The 21,165-nt window shown below is 36.6% G+C and overlaps 1 protein-coding gene across 2 annotated transcripts in view; it reads right to left on the bottom strand.

Moving 5' to 3' along the window:
* Positions 1-3,223: 3,223 nt before the first annotated feature.
* Positions 3,224-21,165, bottom strand: part of crppa (CDP-L-ribitol pyrophosphorylase A) — a 62,563-nt gene continuing 44,621 nt past the window's right edge. The window contains exons 8-11 of one of the 2 annotated variants that reach the window (XM_062983841.1): positions 20,896-20,988; positions 20,051-20,173; positions 5,790-5,861; positions 3,224-3,983 (exon numbers count right to left, since the gene is read on the bottom strand). In XM_062983841.1, coding sequence (XP_062839911.1) covers positions 3,879-3,983; positions 5,790-5,861; positions 20,051-20,173; positions 20,896-20,988 — 393 coding nt within the window. In that variant the 3' untranslated portion in view covers positions 3,224-3,878. The remainder of the gene's footprint in view (positions 3,984-5,789; positions 5,862-20,050; positions 20,174-20,895; positions 20,989-21,165) is intronic. The other variant, XM_008112615.3, reaches the window with a different exon arrangement.

Raw genomic sequence — 21,165 nt, 5'->3', positions numbered from 1 at the left:
CTACAGAAAATCTTTTCTTCCACAAGCTATGTGTTTCATATCAGGATAAATATCCATCAATACAGAAACCACTGGGATTGAAAGGAAGTCATTCCATTGCCTTTCCCCCTCCACAGGTGAATTGTTTTAAACAGTAGCAATAACCTAACATAAGAGTTCTAAATGGCCTGCTATTATTTTTACACTGTTTTAGTGTAGTACAATGTTGACCTGAGTTGCTCATAACAGGGTTAGTTTCTTGTTGTTTTTTTCAGACATCCACATTTAAAGTGCATCCAGTGTCTATTTGAATATAAGAGAAAATAAGAGTATCCACAAGATGTTCTATATTTTCTTTTTGCTGCTTAAGAATCAAGAGCATGTAAAAAGGACACATACTTTTAAACTTGCTGCTTCTTCTTCACTATAGAGCTGCAGCCTGATGTCTTCATACGAGATCCCAAGACAAAACTGGAATTTCTTATTATTCTTCATTTCTGCTTAAAACAGCAATTTATGTAAATGTGTATACAGTGGGGCCTTGGTATCCACTGGGGTTTGGTTCCAGGATTCCTTGAAGATACCAAAAGTCTGTGGGTGCTTAAGTCCCATTATATACAATAGCATAGTAAAATGGCAACATTAAGGGGTTTTGGATTTTGTTTTGGGAATATTTCCAAGACATGGATAGTTCAATCTGTGGATACAGAATCTGTGGACACAGAGGACTGATTGTATACCAGAAAAGACAACCAACCAGCTACTACTCTTGGGTTTGTGTTAGAAACAGGGACCCAGTCTGGTATAAAATTAAATACCTAACAGGAACACAGTACTATTTGACCTATCTATATGGTGTCGTTAACTACATACCTGTCCAGGTTCGGTAAAGATAGCCCAGGCCAATTCTCTCCTATCTAACTTACTCAGCTGCTTTTCAAATATCCCAGTTCTAACCTCCTTTTCCATTTTCTCTCTTTGTCCTGATCTTACTTCAGCTGCACCAAACTGAGTTCAAAGTGGAAAAGTAGTTTGCACTTCGTCAATTCAGCAGGAGGAAGGGAGCTTATCATTCCCAGTAGACTCAGTCGGCATGTGCAATAATTTGAATACAAACTTGGTGTCCATTCAGCAACCCTATAAATATATGCCCATATTAATCCCATGTGGCAAACAAGGAGCTGAGAGTGGCTTGCCTAATGATCACTTTATAATTTCACAGCCAAGGTATTTTTTGGATTCAGTTAATCCTGTTGAGATTTTGATGTATGTCTCAGTAAGGATAAATGTACTCATATTGTTTGTCATATCTTTTAGAAAAATCTTCCAAATATCTATGATTGTCCCATTTTGGAGACTGTTGCAGCTCAACTAGAATTTCACAACTATGCATAAGAAAATTGGCAAGCTAGTTATTGTCTTTGCAGAACTAGAAAATAACATGTCAGAGTCTCTCTAAGGCAGTTATTCATAACATCTCATTTGTTTGCTTTAATAGTTCTGTTAGTTCATATGGTGAAATGCTCTATACATATACATAGGTAACCTGTTACTCTCTAGACAGCTTAACAGTAATTCTCAGTTGCCCCTAATAGCATGATCAATGATGAGGGGTCAGTTATTAGGGGAGCTGCAATATTAAACATGCGGAACATACTAGCCTTCCCAAGGTGGCTTTTTAACCTCTATTTCCCAGTACATGCTTTTGTTTCTCTATATTCCTTGGAGCAAAGTCAAAAATTTCTCAGCAACAATGATCTGAAAGTTGGAATCACTGCACAAAAATGATGTGATTGTTCAATCAGCTCTGGCATAATTAGTGAGCTAAGTGCATTAAACAAAACTGCAACCAAGCATATGACAAAAGGGGTCAAGATATAAGCATTTGTTATTCCCTTCCAGATGTTCAAAAGAATATGTGAAATGACTAATAAACTTTAAGTCAACCTCAAATAGGTTGTGCATGAATAACTATGTAAGCACATAAAATTATGTAATGCCTATTAAACATTAACCAGATTTGTTTTCATTCCCTTTACATACTTATTTATATATTGTATGAAAACATTCATTTGAAGAACATAAACACAACCAGTGTTAGCTCATTCATACTTAATAGGATATAAATTAGTCTCAGAGGGGCAACTAGCCATAAAACTACAAGGAAGAAGGCCAACATTTGGTCATTTAAGGAAGCTCCACACTTTGTATGACAGACTAAGGGTGTGTCTACACCAGGCAATTTAGTCTGGTGTAAATATGCCTCAAAGTAGCCCAGGATCTGGCACTTTCGTGCAGAATCCAGGACTTTGTTCAGATGGCCAGGAGGCACATCCACTCTCCTGGGATGGTCTGTATCTCACATCCATGTCACTGTCGTGCTTAGCTGGCCATGGAGCTCTGTGTGGGCTCCTGGCTGTTGTGGGCACTAGGAGTAATGAAAACGATGTGGCCATTATTCATTTCCTTTCCCTGTGCTGATGAGTGTAGGGAAAGAGTGATGGCACCAGTGTTTAGTATGGAGATTGGGCCGAATCAGATCAAATCGAGCTTTCCAGACTCTCTGAAGCCATGGAATACCCAAGAGTCTGCAGCAACCTCTGGAGTAACACAACTCTGCTCAAAGTGAAATGAAGTCCCTTTAAAGTTAAAAATCCGTCTAGGATACCCATTGGACATAGCTGTGCATTATGGAGACTGCCAGACTTCCATTCAGAGTGAGTCCAGGATTTTTCGTTACTGTAGAAAAGCTCTCAAATTTGATGGATGCACTGCTCTTAAAAGTACAACTGAAGCATTACCTGATGAGTGAGTAACAGGTTGCATTGAAGATCTCTCATTCATAGGATCACTATAAGTCTATACTAACTCAATAACAATTAACAACAATTGGCAGTAAAAATGGTTTCCTAGACAGCAGCCCCTGGCCCTTCCGCAGTTCTCATCCTGTCTTATATAAAATGCAAGCAAACCTGAAAGGAATCTCCTGCTTGTGTAAACCAGGGGTGGAAAGAACATTATCAGGAACATGCTTTCTGCTCCCTATGCTGTTGTTGGAATCTCAGTACCCCATAGCACCTGAGCATTTTAAAAAAAAACAAAAATCTTTTAAAGTGTGAAGGCCAATTTGGGGCAGTGGAATAAAGGTGCTGCCCTCCAAACTCCTACAGAAAGTCTAGAAGTCATCCCCACACTGATCAGAAGTTCCACTAAACTTATTCCTAAGTAAACATGCACCAAATAATAAAATTAGTTTCATTTATTCCAAAAGTTAAGTTACATACATGCTTATATCTCCTCATGGATTAATTTAAGAATAGTAAAGTTGGCAGCCCCTATAGACGTTAATTCATTCCACATTTATACCTTGTTAGAACACAAAAACCTACACTTTTCATATATCATCATTATTCTCTGTGCCCAAAGGCACTCAAGGCAACATACAATTTAACTTTCTGTATAGTTACTATATTTCATATAAAATATCCCTTTTATGTATTCATATTTTCATCCAAAGTACCTAGGTGTGCTTTTAAAAAAAAGTCTCAATTTTTCTTTTTATGAAAACTGATTTTCAATACAGTGTTGCTCAGAATGGGAGTCTGAAGATTTATATCATGATGCTATTAATAACACAAATAAGATATCATCTCCTAGAACTTGAAGGAAAGAATTGCTGGTCTCTCACACCAGATGTTTTGGGAAGCACTCAGTTTTCTGAATTTTATTTCAGCCAGAATATTGTTTATGTTGAAACAATTTGCTTATTTGTGGATAACATGTTCCTAACATGTTTGGTTTTCTTCCCTATTTTTAAAAACATGAAGACAGCAGGGTTTTTGTAAAAAAAAAATCTGAAAAATTGGAGAAAGCATCCTTGAAATATTGGTTATTCTTTTTCATGCTACTAGAATCTGGCCAGCAAAAACAGGATTTCTGTCCCTTATTAAGGCTGTGATAAGTGAACCAGCCAAATCTATGGTCTCTTGAAGCTTCAAATTGTCCTGAAAGAAAGGAGAAAAAATAATTATGAGTTACATTAAATTCTACAAAGTCCAGTTCAAAGAATACCTAGTGAAGAGAAAATGTAGGAAGCAGGGCAGACCCAAAACTCTGTGATTATTATTCTTTTGTATCAAAAGCATTGCATAAATTAGTATAAAACTGATAAAAATAGAAGGAGCACAAGCGGCTAAATATCTTTTGACCAAAAATGGGCAACAGCGACTGCATTGTCTGTAGACTCAAACAATTCTTACTCTGTGATGAAGCATGTACTTTGCCTGCTAATTGTTATAGACTCGGGTACGAAAAGAACATCTCATGTGATCTCAGACAATCACTGCTATTTGAAATAGACATTGCAGCTCCAGTGGCCAGAATTCTTTGTACAGCTTTATTTCACCAGCATCTTTTTTCTATTTTTTAGATATGACTTTCTGATGTTCACAAATTTGGGCACACAAAACATTTACACATGTTGTAAACTATCAGACACAGTGGGATAGGAAAACAAAATAAACAGCAGGGATCTTGTTATTGTCTCATACCAATTATCTCACATTACTGACCACCCACTGGGGCCTTTGTAGCTATGGCACCCTAATTATATCATGCTTATGGATCATGTAAAAATAATTATTTTACTCATTAACAAAACCAAGAACAGCAAGAACAACAAAAAGCCAGTGACCTTGCTAATTATTCCTTCCATCTTGCACGTCCCAAAACAGACTATTCTGTCTAGTTCACTGAATCTAGGTTCATTAAAACCTTGTTGAATCTTTCTGGCCTATAATTTTATTGTTATTTAAATCAATGATTTAGAAGATTTTTATCCCTCCCCCTCAAAATATCCATAATTTTTACCACACCATATGGATATAATTTGGAAAAGAATAGGCTGGAACAATGCCAGTCAAGCAATTCGTAGACTTATATTGCAAATGTTTGATTCTACAAGATGACTTGTATCCAGAGGGATTCACATATGCAGTTATTCTATCTAAGTTAAGAAGGCTTCAACTATGTCTTGCAAACAGTTGTTAGTCCCATGTACAGTAGCTCAATTGTACAAATAGATTTTACATAAGTGTCAACACATCTGTCCTAATTGGCACAAAGAATTAAATTGAGGTCAGTAGTAGTCAAAGTCTGACTGACTTGCTGAATGCCATTCTAATATATTCCAACATATATAGTGAGTCACACATTGCACACCCCTGATTTAGGCCTATGTGTGCATACCAGACCATATGTTGGTATTATATGCTTTCACACTTGAAGATTTTGTTCATATAATATCTGAAAGTGAACTCATACTTGTTTACTGGTAGTTTGCTAGTGGTACCTAACTTTTTAAATCTTTATGTTGCAACATGCATTGAATAGGGTGACAGAGACTATAACCCTCCTTTACCCACGATGAAAAGATCAGGTCCAAATGCATTCTCATGAAAGAATAAACAAACATTTATTTAGATATAGCTATATATAGCTGAAGAGGTGCGAATTGAGGGCAAAAGGGAGAAATGTGTCAAGAGGAAGGTGCATCAAGCCAACCCGTGTCAGGACCACCTTCCATCTGGAAATCAATGTCCTCACTGCAAAAAAACACGCGGATCAAGAATAGGTCTCTATGGACTCACCTCCAAGGCCTTACACTTGGAAGGCAATCATACTCGGCACGAGTGATGGCCTATGATGATGATAATTAGTATTGTCACCTGCAGACCTACTGCCAAGACCTTACAATTGGAAGGGAATCATACTTGAACATGAGGGATCGATGATGATGACTAATATTGTACCTGTATATTTGAATCATCCCCTTCTCTGAGTCGAGTGGCAACAGGTGAGAGTTTAATCCATCCTTGGAAAACCTAAAAGTAGTACAGTAGAGTCTCACTTATCCAAGCTAAACGGGCCGGCAGAAGCTTGGATAAGCGAATAACTTGGATAATAAGGAGGGATTAAGGAAAAGCCTATTAAACATCAAATTACATTATGATTTTACAAATTAAGCACCAAAACTTCATGTTATACAACTAATTTGACAGAAAAAGTAGTTCAATACGCAGTAATGTTATGTTGTAATTACTGTATTTATGAATTTAGCATCAAAATATCATGATATATTGAAAACATTGACTACAAAAATGGCTTGGATTATCCAGAGGCTTGGATAAGCGAGGCTTGGATAAGTGAGACTCTACTGTACCAACTCTTTCTAACCTCTCTGTGCTCCTTTGAGAAACAACAAAAAGTTACTGCTAAGTATTTCCTGCCCAGACATTCAAAAAGAACAGAAGTGGCTCCACACTGAAGAGTGTACTGGATCTTTTAGGTTCTCTCAGGATGGACTAAGTTCTCGCCTTTCATTACCCTAGTCAAAGATAGGGATGGTTCCTTTGTTGGCCATACCTGTAAATTCTGTGCCTTAACTTTTACCAAATAAGGAATCATCTCCTTCTTTGAGTTGAGTGAAAAACTGCCTTTGTGAATGCACGGGCAGGAAATTGGCAGCACCATGTCTCTGAGTATAGTATTGGGCCTTTCTTCTCTCTTTGCAGAATATCTCTTGCCTTACCCACTGGTCATATCAAAACCCATAATTCTGATCCTCAAACTTGTCTTTGACATATATATGAGACTGACTTGTACATTAATATATATAAAATGACTTTTCAACATCTGTATAAGAATTTCTGAAATGTTTATATTTGTAATGGTACACTGAATGTGTTTTCTTTGGTATTTACAAAACCTAAAACAAAATGCAACGTAATGAAATCTGGATAACAAATTGCCTAAGCACAACTTGCAACATATTCTAGCCACTATGAAAACAAACATCTTGACACATAATATTGTCAGTGTGAAACTGCAAATGATCTGCAGAATGCTCTTTTTTATATCTCACTTCTGAATTCCACTTTCAAACTTTAAAACCTAGTGGTTAATTCATCACAATATTTGTTTCCAGATACCTTAAACCTAAAAGCTTTTATTCTACTCATCGGGTTCCAATTTTTTAAGCCTCCCCACCAGCCACTTCTGATACAAGAAGATCATTTTTACTTACTCATAATCCTCATTTGAAAAAGTCAGGCCTTTCTCAATCTGTTTCTAAACATTCTTACATCATACTATTATAATGTCATTGAAAAGGATTGGGCATGCACTTTTTTGACCAAAGGAATGAGCAAATTAAACTTGCTTTGTGATGGACCAGTTTTTTCATCCCCAGTTTGGGGGAGTTAATAAGACCAAATTTTTGCAGTTGTCCAAGCTGAACATGTTTTTAAATTCCCATTTCATTTCATCAAAGTTATACCACCCAATTTTCTCTTAAACAAAAAAAATAATTCTAGCTAAAATGCTTTTCATTCTTACTGTCAATGTTTATTCACACACAATACATCAGAACATTACAACTATAAAACTTCCTACTGTTGCTTCAGTTTAATTTTCAAAATGAGGTTACCACGGTCCTTGTTTGTCAAATAACTAAATAATAGGAATTAAAATCAAGCTTTGATTTTGCTAATGAACCCCAGCTTTTGCTAAGTGATTTTTTTTTTTAAAAAAAAATTAAATACACAGCTTGCAACTCAGTGTGGTGTGAGCAGCTGAATTTAGGGTATGAGGTTTATAGTAAGATATTATTTAATTAGGAATCCAATTAATGGGTTACACCCCAATGTAGTCATACTTGGAGTAGATCCACTCAATGCAATTCCTACTCATAACCAAAGCCCATAGAATTCAATATGCACAATCCATGTTCTCAATAAAGACAATAGAAGAAAAATATGGGAGGATGTGAATTTCTGCTTTCCCACACATACATCATACCACATCTTTGGCTTCTACTGATATTTATCACCTCGTGGCATTGCCAGAGCTTTGCTTATGTTCAGAGATTTGAACAAGCTACACAAAACTCAGTGAGGGAAGTCAGGGTGTTTAAAACGTACATCTAATATCTGCCCCCTTGACAATAATATTTGGAATTGAAGTCAGAATATCATAGTGGTTTTTCAAAGTGACTATGCTTGGGAATAAACAAGGGAGATCAGATGCAATGGTGGTTTATTGGCAAAGAGTAGTTAACAATTCTTTGTTCAACAGAGGTGTAACTTTCCAAAATAAACATGCTTGTTAGAAATAAATAAATAAATAAATGACAATAAAGTGCATGCTAAACTCTAACACCAAAGGCACTGATTTCTGTATCGCTTTGGAAGCTAGGCAAGGTCAGCCCTGGTTTGTACTTGGATGAGAGCTGCTAACAAATATTGGAGGCTATAGACCAGTGATACCCAATCTTTTGTCCTCCGGGTGTTTGAGACTCCAACTCCCAGAAGCCCTGGCCAGCTTATCAATGGTCAGAAGTTTTATGAACTGAAGTCCAAAACACCTGAAAAGCCACAAATTTGACACCACCACTGTAGATTATGTTTCAGAGGAAATTGCTGGCAATATCATCTCTCGTCTAAGAAAACTCTATGAAACACATGGAGTCACTGTAAATGGATAGGTGACTTTGAGGCACATATACACACTGGGGAAATGCAAATTCCGAAATGATTGCAAATTCCAGAATAATTGTAAAACTATTTATGAAAGGAAGCTATTATACCTACGTGGTCTAGACCAGTGGTTCACAACCTGTGGGTCCCCAGATTTCTTGGCCTAAAATTCTCAGAAATCCCAGCCAGATAACCAGCTGTTAGTATTTCTGGGAGTTGGAGGACAAAATATCTGGGGACCCACAGGTTGAGAACCACTGGTCTAGACATATGGAACACACATCTCTCATAAATGTTTTTGTTTGTTACACTACCCGTTTCTAAGTAAATAGCTGTAGGAAAGAGCAGAACAACAGAGACACTTGACTGTAAACCAAACTCTGAGGTAATCCAATTGTCCTTGCCTTTCCCTCATTCCCATTTTTGCTGTTTAAAATGTTGCCTCCTTCACTGAGATTAGTGGTTTTTATTGTGGCGAAGAGTTAAGTCAAAGAAGATTCTCAGTTGTTCTGTGAAAGAATGTGCATTGTGTTCAACTGTTTCAATATAATTAAAAAAAATGAATGCCTCTGTGCCAAGAATTAAAACAGACAATATGCTGAAGTAGTACCCTTTCTATAAGCAGCGAAGACAGCAAAAGTGCTTGATTACAAAAAGGGGGAAATAGACTAATACACTACAAACTACAAAGGTAACAGTCAATAATATATTACACATATTTACAGTATAATTACAACTGGCCATGAAGGCAAATACTTATTCCAAACCCTTAATAACTGGGACATCTTTGAGTTGGGATTGCGCTGCCTTTTGAATAGTACATTAAATAAGTACAATGACTATTATTTACATCCCTGATTTACAATCCTTGTTATTTGAACTAACTGTCTTCCTTTTGTTCAAAAATAATTACCAGCAGTTGTCCAAGTTGAAGGTTTTTCTTATAACTTGGTCCATGACAAAATGGCCCATGGCAGAAACAGTTGTACTGAAGATTACGACAGAGACCCAGATGGTTTACTCAAACGTATGCCTCAGCAAGCCTCATCCAGTGTGTTATTTCTTTATTGGGTGTGTACCTCACCATTCTTGAAAATGGGACTCAAAGCATTGGATAGTAAAATAGCACAAAATTCAAGAAACAAATAAGCAAAAAAAGCTTTAGATATTAAAACACAATTATGTCCAGAATTTTGATGGTGGAGTCCATTACATTATAATATTCTTTTTTTTCCAGAAATACTGTAGGCCCTTTGCTTTGAATGGGGGAAGACATTTTTTTACCTGAGAAAACAGCTCTGTAGCAATCTCTAGGGTCTCCAGGGTGACTATATGGCCAACATCTGCCGGAAGCATCTTGGAGAACCCAGAGATTCATAAGAGAACATATTAATCAAATCAGCCAATAATCAAATTTACAACTTAGACCTGTAGATATGAAGAGAAGACATAGAAGAAACTGCAGGATCTTTTCCATATCTGGAAAATAAGGATGGCCACTATTTAAACAGTATAAATATATTCTCGTCCATAGAAATATGCTTTTGAACTTGTGCATTATGAGCAAGCATGCACTAGCAGGCAAATGAATGTCTTGTGTCAATATAAAATGTTATAAGTTTGGCAATACATTTATAATTATAAATCAGGACAAAATGAAGATCTATTGCCTGCTACTGTAATTACATTAATAAAATCACTGATGACGGATGGAGATATATGATATTTATGCTCGAGGGATCAAAAATTAAAACTCATTGACGGTCAAAAGTGTTGAGTAATCATGTCGTTTGGTAAGGTATTTTACCAGAAAAATAATATCTACTCTTCCTGAACTCCAGGAAGTTAACCCTTTTGATCCTCTTACCTTAGTTTGGCTCACTTAATTGCCAATTGTATCTCTTGTTTAAAAGACAGTGGAACAAAGATGATGACATAATAAAACAATTATATTACACAAATACAAATGCTTGCACAGTATGACTTGTATGTATTGGGTTGCTAGATTCTTGTTGACATCATTGAGGTTTAACTGCTCTATGCAACTTTCTTCTTAAGCATGAATTTTGAACTCGTGTCTTGTGTTTAATCTCTGTTCTGCATATTTTAATATGTATTTTATAGAAATAAGTTTTAATATGTATCTTTTATAGACCTATGTATATTTATAGAATGTTTACAATGTTTATGTGTTTTAATTATTCTATAACCTGCCTTGAGCCACGAGGAGAGGCAGGTAAGAAATGAAATTATTGTTATTATTCAAATAAAATTTAGTATGCAAATAATGCTATGCAAATTATTATTGATATGCTGATTTTCTATACAACTATCCTTAATACAGCTTACATGAGAATGAGATGTTAGATGGGTGTGGATTGTTCCTCCTGCTATCTTCTAATGAACAGTCATGGTATGCCAAATTTCTCATTCTCAGGATGGCATGGAGGAACAATCCAACACAATTAGGATTTACTGAAGATCTTAATTCCAGATGGGAATTTTATTACTATATCACTGCCTAAAGCACTGTCCTGCCAAATGCAGCACATTTCAATAAAAATGTGGTATCTAACATCAATGCTAATTTGTCCTCCTAAAATTTACATAAATCAGAATTTATAGATAATGCAGTTAGTTCTGAAACTCACTTTGCAGAAATAATGCAACTAAAAATACAATTCTAAAAACAAGCATCCACAAGGAAGTTCCCCTGAGCCATTCAAAATGGAAATCTGTTAATGGTTGGTAAAGATGCAATTGCTGAGCCCCTTAGAAACCTTTTTATATGACTCCTGAAAGTTGAGCACTTGACTATTTCATGTGTTTGGTGTTAAGCCTCTATGTTAGCTGCCCTGCATAAATTGTAGAACATGTTAAGTTCCTCCTGGTCTACATCTTTTGAGCTACACCAACTGCCTTTTTAAATTAGTGCATGCTTATTAAGAGTAACATATAAAATCACAAAGTTTATAGCAGAAATCCAACCTCGTACTAGCATGGCAGTCCAAGCAATTTCCTTTTGCCTTGCAACCTTTGCTGCCACCACAAAACAATGGATGTGGAAGCTTTCTAAACCATCTGATGATGTACAGAGGGCTGATACAGAACGAGAGACTGCCCCTTCCAATTTTGCTAGTAGAAGCACTTTCACCAAACAACATTCCTCATTAGATTTAGGTCAATATTGAGCACCTACTGTTTTGACCTACCCAATTTTCCAACAGTAAATCACTATTTTATTTTGCTGAATTATGCACACTGGGCAACTGTAAGCACTATAATACAACAAAACTGACAGAGAAAAATGAGAACTGTGCAAAAAATTGGTCCTTTTAAAATACTTTATCCCATACTAACACCCCACTATAATAGCTCTGCTACCCCTTCTCCACCTCTTTTCCAGTGAAATACTTTACATATGATCCTCTACTATTCAAGGAAACATATATTTTATCAGCTAGACATCAAAGTAACTGAATACCAGAACACATGGGAAATGACATTGCACTGACAGTCTTAGCTGCGTTTTAATGTTTTCCAAAGGTTACCTCATATATTTTAAAATCTAAACAATGTTGTTAGAGACTTCCTTTTGTTATTTATACATCAGTTACCACCCACTTGAAAACAGACAGAGGGAGCCTAGGTATCAGTGTTGATTATCTGCATGTGCCATATTTGGGGATTGACAGAAGTTTAGACAGCTATATAATTATGTATACAAGGTCATTCATACTCACGTCGCTGTATTAATTTTGTCAATTTCAGGGTTTTAAAGAAAGGCTTTCATCTTACCTCTCAAGCTTTTTCCTGCCTCCATCCCCAGTAAAGCCTTTCAGAAATGGAAGAGACGGAGGTTATGAGGAAAGGATAAGGAATTCCTTTCATATGAGTATCCTTATCATTCTTGTGGTTTTCTTCCCTCACTTTTATCATGATCTCTCTTGTTCTTTTTAAAGAGCATTCTAATAAACTGAAGCATGCATAAAAATATGAAGGCCTCTGGCATAGGTAACATTCTATGTTACACTGTCATGTATTATCACAACTGTACTGATGAGAAATGAAGTAAACAAATGAAAAAATAAGCTCAGTTATTTTCACTTTTCATGATTTTGTGTATGCATATTTTAATGTGTAATAAAAGTTTCTAGTTTATTTTGAGTAAAAACATAATCTGATCACCACAGTGCTTTCTCTATCCCTACTGCAATCCTTTCTTTCTTGTTATGTTGACTGTCTCCATCTTGATACTCCATGAATGGGTACAAGTTGGGAAAGAGCTGAGGCTGAATTTTAATAGATTGTTTTCATGTAATGCAGGGTGTACAACTTAAAATTCATAATTCATGTTCATGATTTCGAACACTTCTTCCTATCGCAGAGCTCTTGTATCTTTAATATTTGTAGGAGATGCAGATAGTCAACAGGTATAACTTGCATAGGAATTGGAATTCAACTAATTTTGAGTTCCTGTTCGAAGCATCGAAAACTATTCAGCTGCACCTATCCTTAAACAACTGGAATCCTATCAATATTTGATCACTATGTTTTGGACATGTACATTAACATACATACTCATGCATAAGTGAACTCCATGTATAAGTAGAGGGCTGTTTATGTTCCTCAAGACTGCTTAGTATGCCAAGAGCTCTACTGCATTCAGTTAGTAAAATAATATTTCCAAGATGTTAATGACCACCCAGCAGACAAATAGCTGTAGAATTAGAAAAATAAGTGAACCGCTTAGAAAAGAAATGATGACCAGCAGGCATTTTTTCCAGATAGATATTTGAATATAATTAATACCTGTTGAAGACTAATTATCCCAAAGTATGATTTGTAATAGCACTGGAAATATAACTATTGATGTATCATCATCTTTCCAACTAAATTTATTTGTACATCATCAAAAACCACCTGCTGCCAGAATGTAATTATCTACCTATTAGAGAAGGCAATAATTAAAGCATTTGGTTCCTTTTTCTTTGACGTATTGACCTAGGTTGCCATTAATTCAAGCATGACAATTTGAGTACAAAATATATTTGGGAAATTACATTATAATTATTTGTTCTCATGGAATGTGAAGCAATTCTTATATATATATACATATACATAATATATATACATATATATATACATAAATGTTTTGGCACTTTTGTAATTAGTGACATTATTTACATAGCAAATATTTGTAGCTCTCAAACCAAAGAACAATTTTACAAATTTTAGAAAATATCTTCAGTTCTAAAAAAAAACCCACTTATTAATAGTATAGGTTTAGAATGTCATTTTGGCTTAAGAAGTAAGCAATACTTACTTACTTGAGTGAGTTAACCTTTATTATATTAAAGCATATAATATTGCTCACCTACTATTTCATTCTAAAAGGAACCAGAGCATGCATTGAAATGAACCAGAAAAGAAGATTCCAGCTGGCATCCTGTTGGTGAATCACAGTGGCGTAATTCAGATTTATGCCATCACAATTCCCTTTTTTAAAATTACTGTGACTGGAATTTGTTGTGATCGCCCAATTACCAAAATCCTCCCTAATTTTTAAGAAGTGTAGTCCTCCTTCTCCTCTAGCCATCTCTATGTTGATGGAGAGCAGACATGCATCCAGCCATTTTCCTGTAGCTGGACATTCTGTGAAGACATCATCTGCAAAGACCTCCAGCTTCCTGTCTCAGTATATTCAGCTACAAGAAAATAACTTCATGTGTGCCCACTCATCCCCTCAGTCTTCAACAACAAAGAAATGGCTACATGAGAAGAAAGGCAGCACTGCTTAGAAAGAAAGCTTTGGGGACTACCATCAGGCGACATAGCTAGGACAGTTACACATACATTTCCTCTGCCAAGATATCATAGACAACAGAATGCACAATTTTAAGATAATTATAAAAAGTATGTGAAAGTAAAAGAGTAAAACATGGGATTTATTGAATAAATTCAAATGGTTTCATGAAGAACTACTTTTATTACTAACTTTGAAATACTTCTTATAAACTGAGTTTGGAGAAACTTAAACATTTGGACATGACACAAACCCTAGAACCATGTATTATTTCAATAGATGAGTTTACATGTCACAATAATCCCCGCTTTCTGTTAGCTGTAGTTTGTTGCTCAAATCACAAATATTATGGCAGACATCTAAAGAAACCTGACTTTAGACATATGCAGATTGTATATTCAGATTGAACTGCGGACCATAATTATGGATATGGATGTTTAGGCTTCTGTATTTGGATTGCCATAATCCATCCCCTCTAATCTAGACATCTATTTCACATAAATTATAATTAAGTCTTGCTCCAAGTGTTGTTCAGACACACTAAACATGATAGGATTTGCATTATGTGGCAATACTAATAGTGTTTAATAACAAGCGGTCCAAATTCACAGCTTAACCAAGGTCATGAATAGCAGCTATGACAATATCCCATATTTTCCTAGAGTAATCTGGGGAAAAGTTGCAGGATTTTCTATGCTGCATGTTTTTGAAAACAGAAACTATAGTTGAATACAAAGTCTACTGCTTAAATACAAATAAGTGGGTGAATACAGACTTGGTTATAACTTCATAAATCCATTGGTCTTTAATCATGCTAAACTTGTTATATGCCTTCAAGCTGACTTACGGTAAACATATCCCAGAATATTCTTGGCAAGAACTCTTTGCAGGTGGTTTGTCATTGTCTTCATCTAAGGCTGAGATAGTTTGACTTACCCAAGTCACTGAATGGGTATCCATAGCTGAGCACGGATTCAAACTCTGGTGTCCTAAAGTCCTAGCCCAATACTCAAATTGCTCCACTGCTCTGGTTCATATGACTAAATGAAACCACGAATTTCTAGAATTGACACTATTGGAGATAGCAACCTTCTCAAGCCTCCTCTATCTAATGTATTATCTGTTTATAATGTGTCGTTCAATTCCTGAAGTGTATGTCTTCTTTGGTTTGCAGTTTTCTTAGCTCTATGTACTTGAGGCAATAGGAGGGGCTGCAGACCATGTGACTGGTTCAGTGATGGTTTAGAATGCAGTTTAAAGGGAATGACAGTTGAGGCTTCAGTCCATTTGAATACAGAAGCCATAGTTAGAAGTCAGAAGTCAGTTGAGGCTTGAGTTCCTTGGAAGCAGACTGTTATAAAAGAGAGCAACACAGAGCAATATAGTTTTGAAGAGACTGTTAAAGACTGTAATTGAAATGTTTCTAAAGCTTAACCTGACAAGAAATGTACCTGTATATTTAAATACATGAAGTTGTGAGCAAAGCAAAAATGTAATTTAAAGTCTACTTGAATCTTTGTCTGCTGAGAGCATGGAATAGAAACAAGACATTTACATGCCCAGTGACGTTCCATTCAAAGTATTCAAAGCAATCTATATTTTATAACAGAAAACACATAATTATATTGGTCAGTTTTAATCAGTATTTCAGATGCCTCTATATTATTAACTTGACAACTTGTGCCTGGGTATACTTTTATGAGTTTAAATAAATCCTATTGCTTGGTTTTTGGCAAATGTGCTGGTTTCTATTAGTAGCAGACTGTTGTACTGTTCTCTTTGCATGTTGACACATTTAAACTAGCCAGTTCAAAAATACTATACTCATTTGTGTCAAGGTTTTTGTTTTGTTTCATTTCAAGGACTAATTATGGGATTCCTTATCTATAATTCTTGATCAGGAATCAAGGATGGGAGCTCTTGAAGGACAACTATAAACAATCCCATAGAAAAGCCAAAAGGTAAACACCTAAAAAATCTAATGTAGTTGCTCAGCAAACACAAGGAGGAAGTGAAAAGGAAAAGGGGTATGTATATAGAATGTAAGGAAAGACAAATCACAAAAGAAGAGTGTGGATGTGTAGCCTAAGTTTGCAGAAAAATAGGCTGAAGATTTACCTGCTGGGGATGCTTTAGCTCAGTGGTTCTCAACCTGTGGTTCCCCAGATGTTTTGGCCTTCAACTCTCAGAAATCCTAACAGCTGGTAAACTTTCTGGGTTTTCTGGGAGTTGTAGGCCAGAACACCTGGGGACCACAGGTTGAGAACCACTGCTTTAGCTGGAGATCCTGCATTGAGGAGGGGATTGGATTCAATGGCCCATGACACTTCTTCCAACTCTATGATTCTCTGACTCTATTCCAGAATAACATTTTGGGGCTGGTTATTTATGTTTGGAATGAAGGTTCTTTATGAACATATGATATCAATATAGTAACACTTGAAATGTGAATAACGTGGTGCTGCAACCCACAGAAATGAAAAATTTCCAACGCCTATTTGAAATAAAACTTCATTGATACTGTTTTGAACACAGATAGATATTCAAAATACAAATCTTTGTTAATGGGCTGGTCCTACCAAATGCCATCATTGCAAGTGCTTTGTTCTGGATTACTTATGTGACACTATCAATGAGAAGAATCTGCATTACCTATTCCCTTGCCATTTTATAGTCTAGTTTTCTGGATATTTTAAGGGCGTGGAAAACTGTTATTAACTTCTGTAGGAATAGAGTATCCCTCACTGTAACAGTGGCAATGTTCATGTAGAAAACGTTTGAAATATAGGTAGAAGAAAGTGAAAGAAAGAGAAAGGTTGTATTAGATCTACTAAGTTAGAATATATTTTAATTGGTTGTAGAATTTCTCACCCCAATGGATATATCCACATACAGTCTGGATATCTTGGGAATGCATGACAATCATGTTTTACTAATCACATTGTATTGATTAGCCCATCGGTCGTATCAAAACATTTAACACATAGACATACATGCAACATACAACCCGCAGTAAAAAAGAAGTTAAAATAAACAAGCTGTTAACAAGATCCCGTTCAGGTCAAATATCTGCATCACCTCCACAGTTTACCCCAATTGATTCCAAATATGCAATTCTCAGCTGTGTTGCTTTGAATAGGAAAAGGGCTGTTTTGTGTGTTATTTTAGGGAATGCATGACAATGGAATAGGAGCAGGAAAGATATAGCAGACTACAGAAATACGGCAAAAATTTTGTCTTCCGCTATTTTAAAGAATGCCATTGATTTACTTTCTTAACTTTGCTTGATTATCTTGGGCATTCATTACTCAATGACCACAGTGTTAATTAATGGCATTCATGTGTAAAACGGTTGCCACAGATTAAACACCAAAATTAGAGCCTTTCCATTATTACTGTATTTTTTCAAGGAATGAAATTTATGCACAGTGTCTCTTCAGCCATGAGAAATCAAATATATGCTAGTAAAAAATGTTCTGACATTCCCATCAACCAGATATATTATGATTCAATGAACATTCAACTAATTACTGAAAAGGTTAGGCATCTTTTTATAAAACAATAATGACTGACGCCAGAAGATAATTTCTAGGCTATAGGATTTGATTTCAGAGTCACCTACAACAGTATTAAAAAGTATTAGACAAAAACAATAAAACCAATAAGCTGTATTTAGTCATGCCATTCTGCCTACATAAAACTTTTGAGCAAGCAGTCCTTTACTAATATAAATTGGAAAGGGATTTTCACTGATTCTTCATCCCGCCACAGTCCTTCCCCCACAAAACGGTGGTGAGAACCAACATATGAGATGATATGCATCAGGGGAAACTGGCAAAATTCCTTCCATCCTCCACTTTGTCAGTAAAGGCCCTCATTAGATCAAAGATCATTCTGCAACTTGGAAGAACTTGTTCCATTCAGAAGAAGATACAATCCACTCTAAGGAGACCAACCAGCTCTATCTGGGAGGATGGCTCAGGATACACAGAAAGATTTAGAAATGCATCTCTGCCAGTAAAGAGGGAAGCTTGATGGGAGAATAATGTATCTACCACAAGGGATTGTCAATGTGATGACAAACGTCTCCAGACCTACTGCTGTCTCAGCAGTTTTCTGCTGGCAGTGGGGTTCAGAACAAGATGTAACTGTACAGTGTAGGGAATACCATAGATCAGGACTACACAACATTCTGCCTGAAAAGGACTTCCCTGCAACCCATGGGCAGGGAGGGGCAGGGCTTCCCCTTTGCTGGTCGGCCCTTTGCTGCCTGCCTTCCTGGTCAGGCAGGCAGGAAGGAAAGGAGTGTTATGGTTGAGCCTTATGGCTCCGATACTGGGAGACGTGGTCGTAAGACTCCTCGAGAGTCAGACTCTCTTGAGGAGCGAGAGAGGAAACGGCTGCGGGACTTATTTGCAGAACCAACTGACGAAGATTCCTTTGAGGGTTTTACCGAGGGAATGGAGGAAGAGGTGGTTAGCTCAGAGGAGGATGACATGGAATGGACTCGTGTGAGGAAGGATTTGGGTGTCACTGGCAATGATAGCATGGGAGGCGACTGGCGGGTTGCAGGATCGGACCCGTGGACGAGTTGGAGGGATGGAACGGGATCCACAGCTGGGGATGCTGTGGGGCATAGTCAAAGGTGTTTTAGCTCTGATGATGATGATGATGATGAGACACCTGGAATTAGGGTAACAGCTGACAGCGATGAGGAGTTGTAAACTGGCATAAAATGGGGTTTAGAATCCAGGGCTAATTGCGTTGGGCAAGGTAATCTGGACGAACGCTTGGGCTCTTGTTGGGAATTTCCTGAAGACGGGTGTGTTTCGTTTGCTGAATACGTAAGTTACCAAGGACACTGGGCATAGACGGCGGGAGGAACTGTGTGGGCTTTTGTTGTGCAACCTGTGTTTAATCTTATTAGCTTGGACCTCCGTCTTCTTGACGGACATTAATTGCCTATTCTGGATTGACGCTGGACTGACTGACTGACTACGACCTCGGACTACCCCTTCTGTGGCTTTCGGTGGAATTGGTGAACCAAAGACATCTGTACCTGGCTTTCGACCTCGGACCGGACTGGGACCCTGTTGACCGTCGCTACCCTGATTGAAGTGCCTGGATCCGGATTCCGTTTGTTGCACGGAGGAGTAACAACCTTAGTTACTCATTTGCAGCTTTCGAGTAGCAGAGAGGAATCTGCTGCCAGCTATTTATGTTTCTTTGAATCCTTGTTTATCAACTTTTGTTTGTTTAAATTGCTGGGCTGAAGTAAGCATTTTCTGTTTAACCCGGATTAAACTCCTGTTTAATCCGGTTAATCTTTTGAACCACTTTTTAGTATCAGCGGAGTCTTTTTGTGTATCTTTTATACTGAAGGCAAGTGTTTGCCTAGTCCTTTGTTTCATACGGGCACTTTTTAGTTCTGTAACTTTAATAAGCTGTGTTGAACTTTATCTGGTGGCGTTCTGTCTTTGACAAGGAGGGAGGCGTGGCCAATAGAAGTGTGTGTGTGTGTGTGTGTGTGTGTGTGTGTGTGTGTGTGTGTGTGTGTGTATATATATATATATATATATATATATATATATATATGCCCGTTACAAAAGCCTGCCATAGATCCACACTTCCATATGTCCTTTTTTTCTTTCTCCTCCTCTTTAAAAAAACAATTACATCGGTCACAGAAAATAATAATTCAGACATTTTAAAAATTAATTCATTTACATACCTTCCTGTAATCTACAATGAAACCATAAAGCAAAATATTCTTCTTCTTTACTTCCTTTGCAAGTTTAGTTAAGCTCTGCATTGCACTGCTCAAAAATGTATTTTCTAAAATAGCCAAGTGTACCTACAAAGAAAGTGAAAAAGAACTGATAATTTTCAGAGATCCTTCAATTCTCATAGGAAAAAAAACCCCAAAACAACAGGCCACAATTTTAAATATTGGTTTCAAATATATAAACTTTTCCTGGAATTTGTTGATGCTTCTAAAAATACTAAGAACACTTTCTAGGAAATCAGCTCATTTGAATATTTGTTGCTGCTGCTGTGTACCTTCAAGCTGTTACCAGTTTAAAGTGAATTAATCACAGGGTTTTTTTGGCAAGATTTGTTCAGAGGGAGATTGCCATTGTCTTCTTATGAGGCTGAAAGAGTATCACTTGTCCAAGGTTACCCAGTGGCCGAGTGGAGATCCAAATCCTGGTATCCCAGTGTCCTAGAAAAACCACTACAGCTTACTAACTTTCACGATTTACAGTGCTGAACTGAATAGTTATTTAGTGCTACCACAGGAAAGTACTATTAATCCCATCTCTTACATATGTAATGCATTGCTGCAAAAGTCCAGATTTTGTAAAATGTGATAGCCTATTTAGCAACAAAAAAATAAAATCTGTCCAGCAGGAGGGTACTGATTTTATCAATTTTTCAACTAATGGCACATTTTTGTTTGTCTTTGCTAAATTGTCCCTTATATGTGACTTTTTTTGTAGGCAAGGAATCTCATATGTGACCCCATGTATAAAAAATCATAATGTATAAATTGGATAATGTATCAAATTAACTTACTGAGATGAGAACAACAGAATATAGAACAGATGCATTTCTGTTTTCAAGTATTTTTAGGAGCTGATGAGTCTCTTGAAGGCCATTCGGATCATCCTAAAATAAAGCCAAATTCATATTATAAAAGGCTCTTCAAATATATTGTAGGCTTACATTTTTCATTACATTGATTACCTTTCCCATGCCCCCATACTTTACTGTAACTATTCCTAAATACTTGTTATTAAAAGAAGGCTTTATATCAGTTGCTGCCTTTCCCTTTCTTGTCTTCTT

Source organism: Anolis carolinensis, chromosome 6 (assembly GCF_035594765.1).
Source record: "Anolis carolinensis isolate JA03-04 chromosome 6, rAnoCar3.1.pri, whole genome shotgun sequence".
Lineage (NCBI taxonomy): Eukaryota > Metazoa > Chordata > Lepidosauria > Squamata > Dactyloidae > Anolis > Anolis carolinensis.
This window is presented reverse-complemented; position numbering and strand designations above follow the sequence as displayed.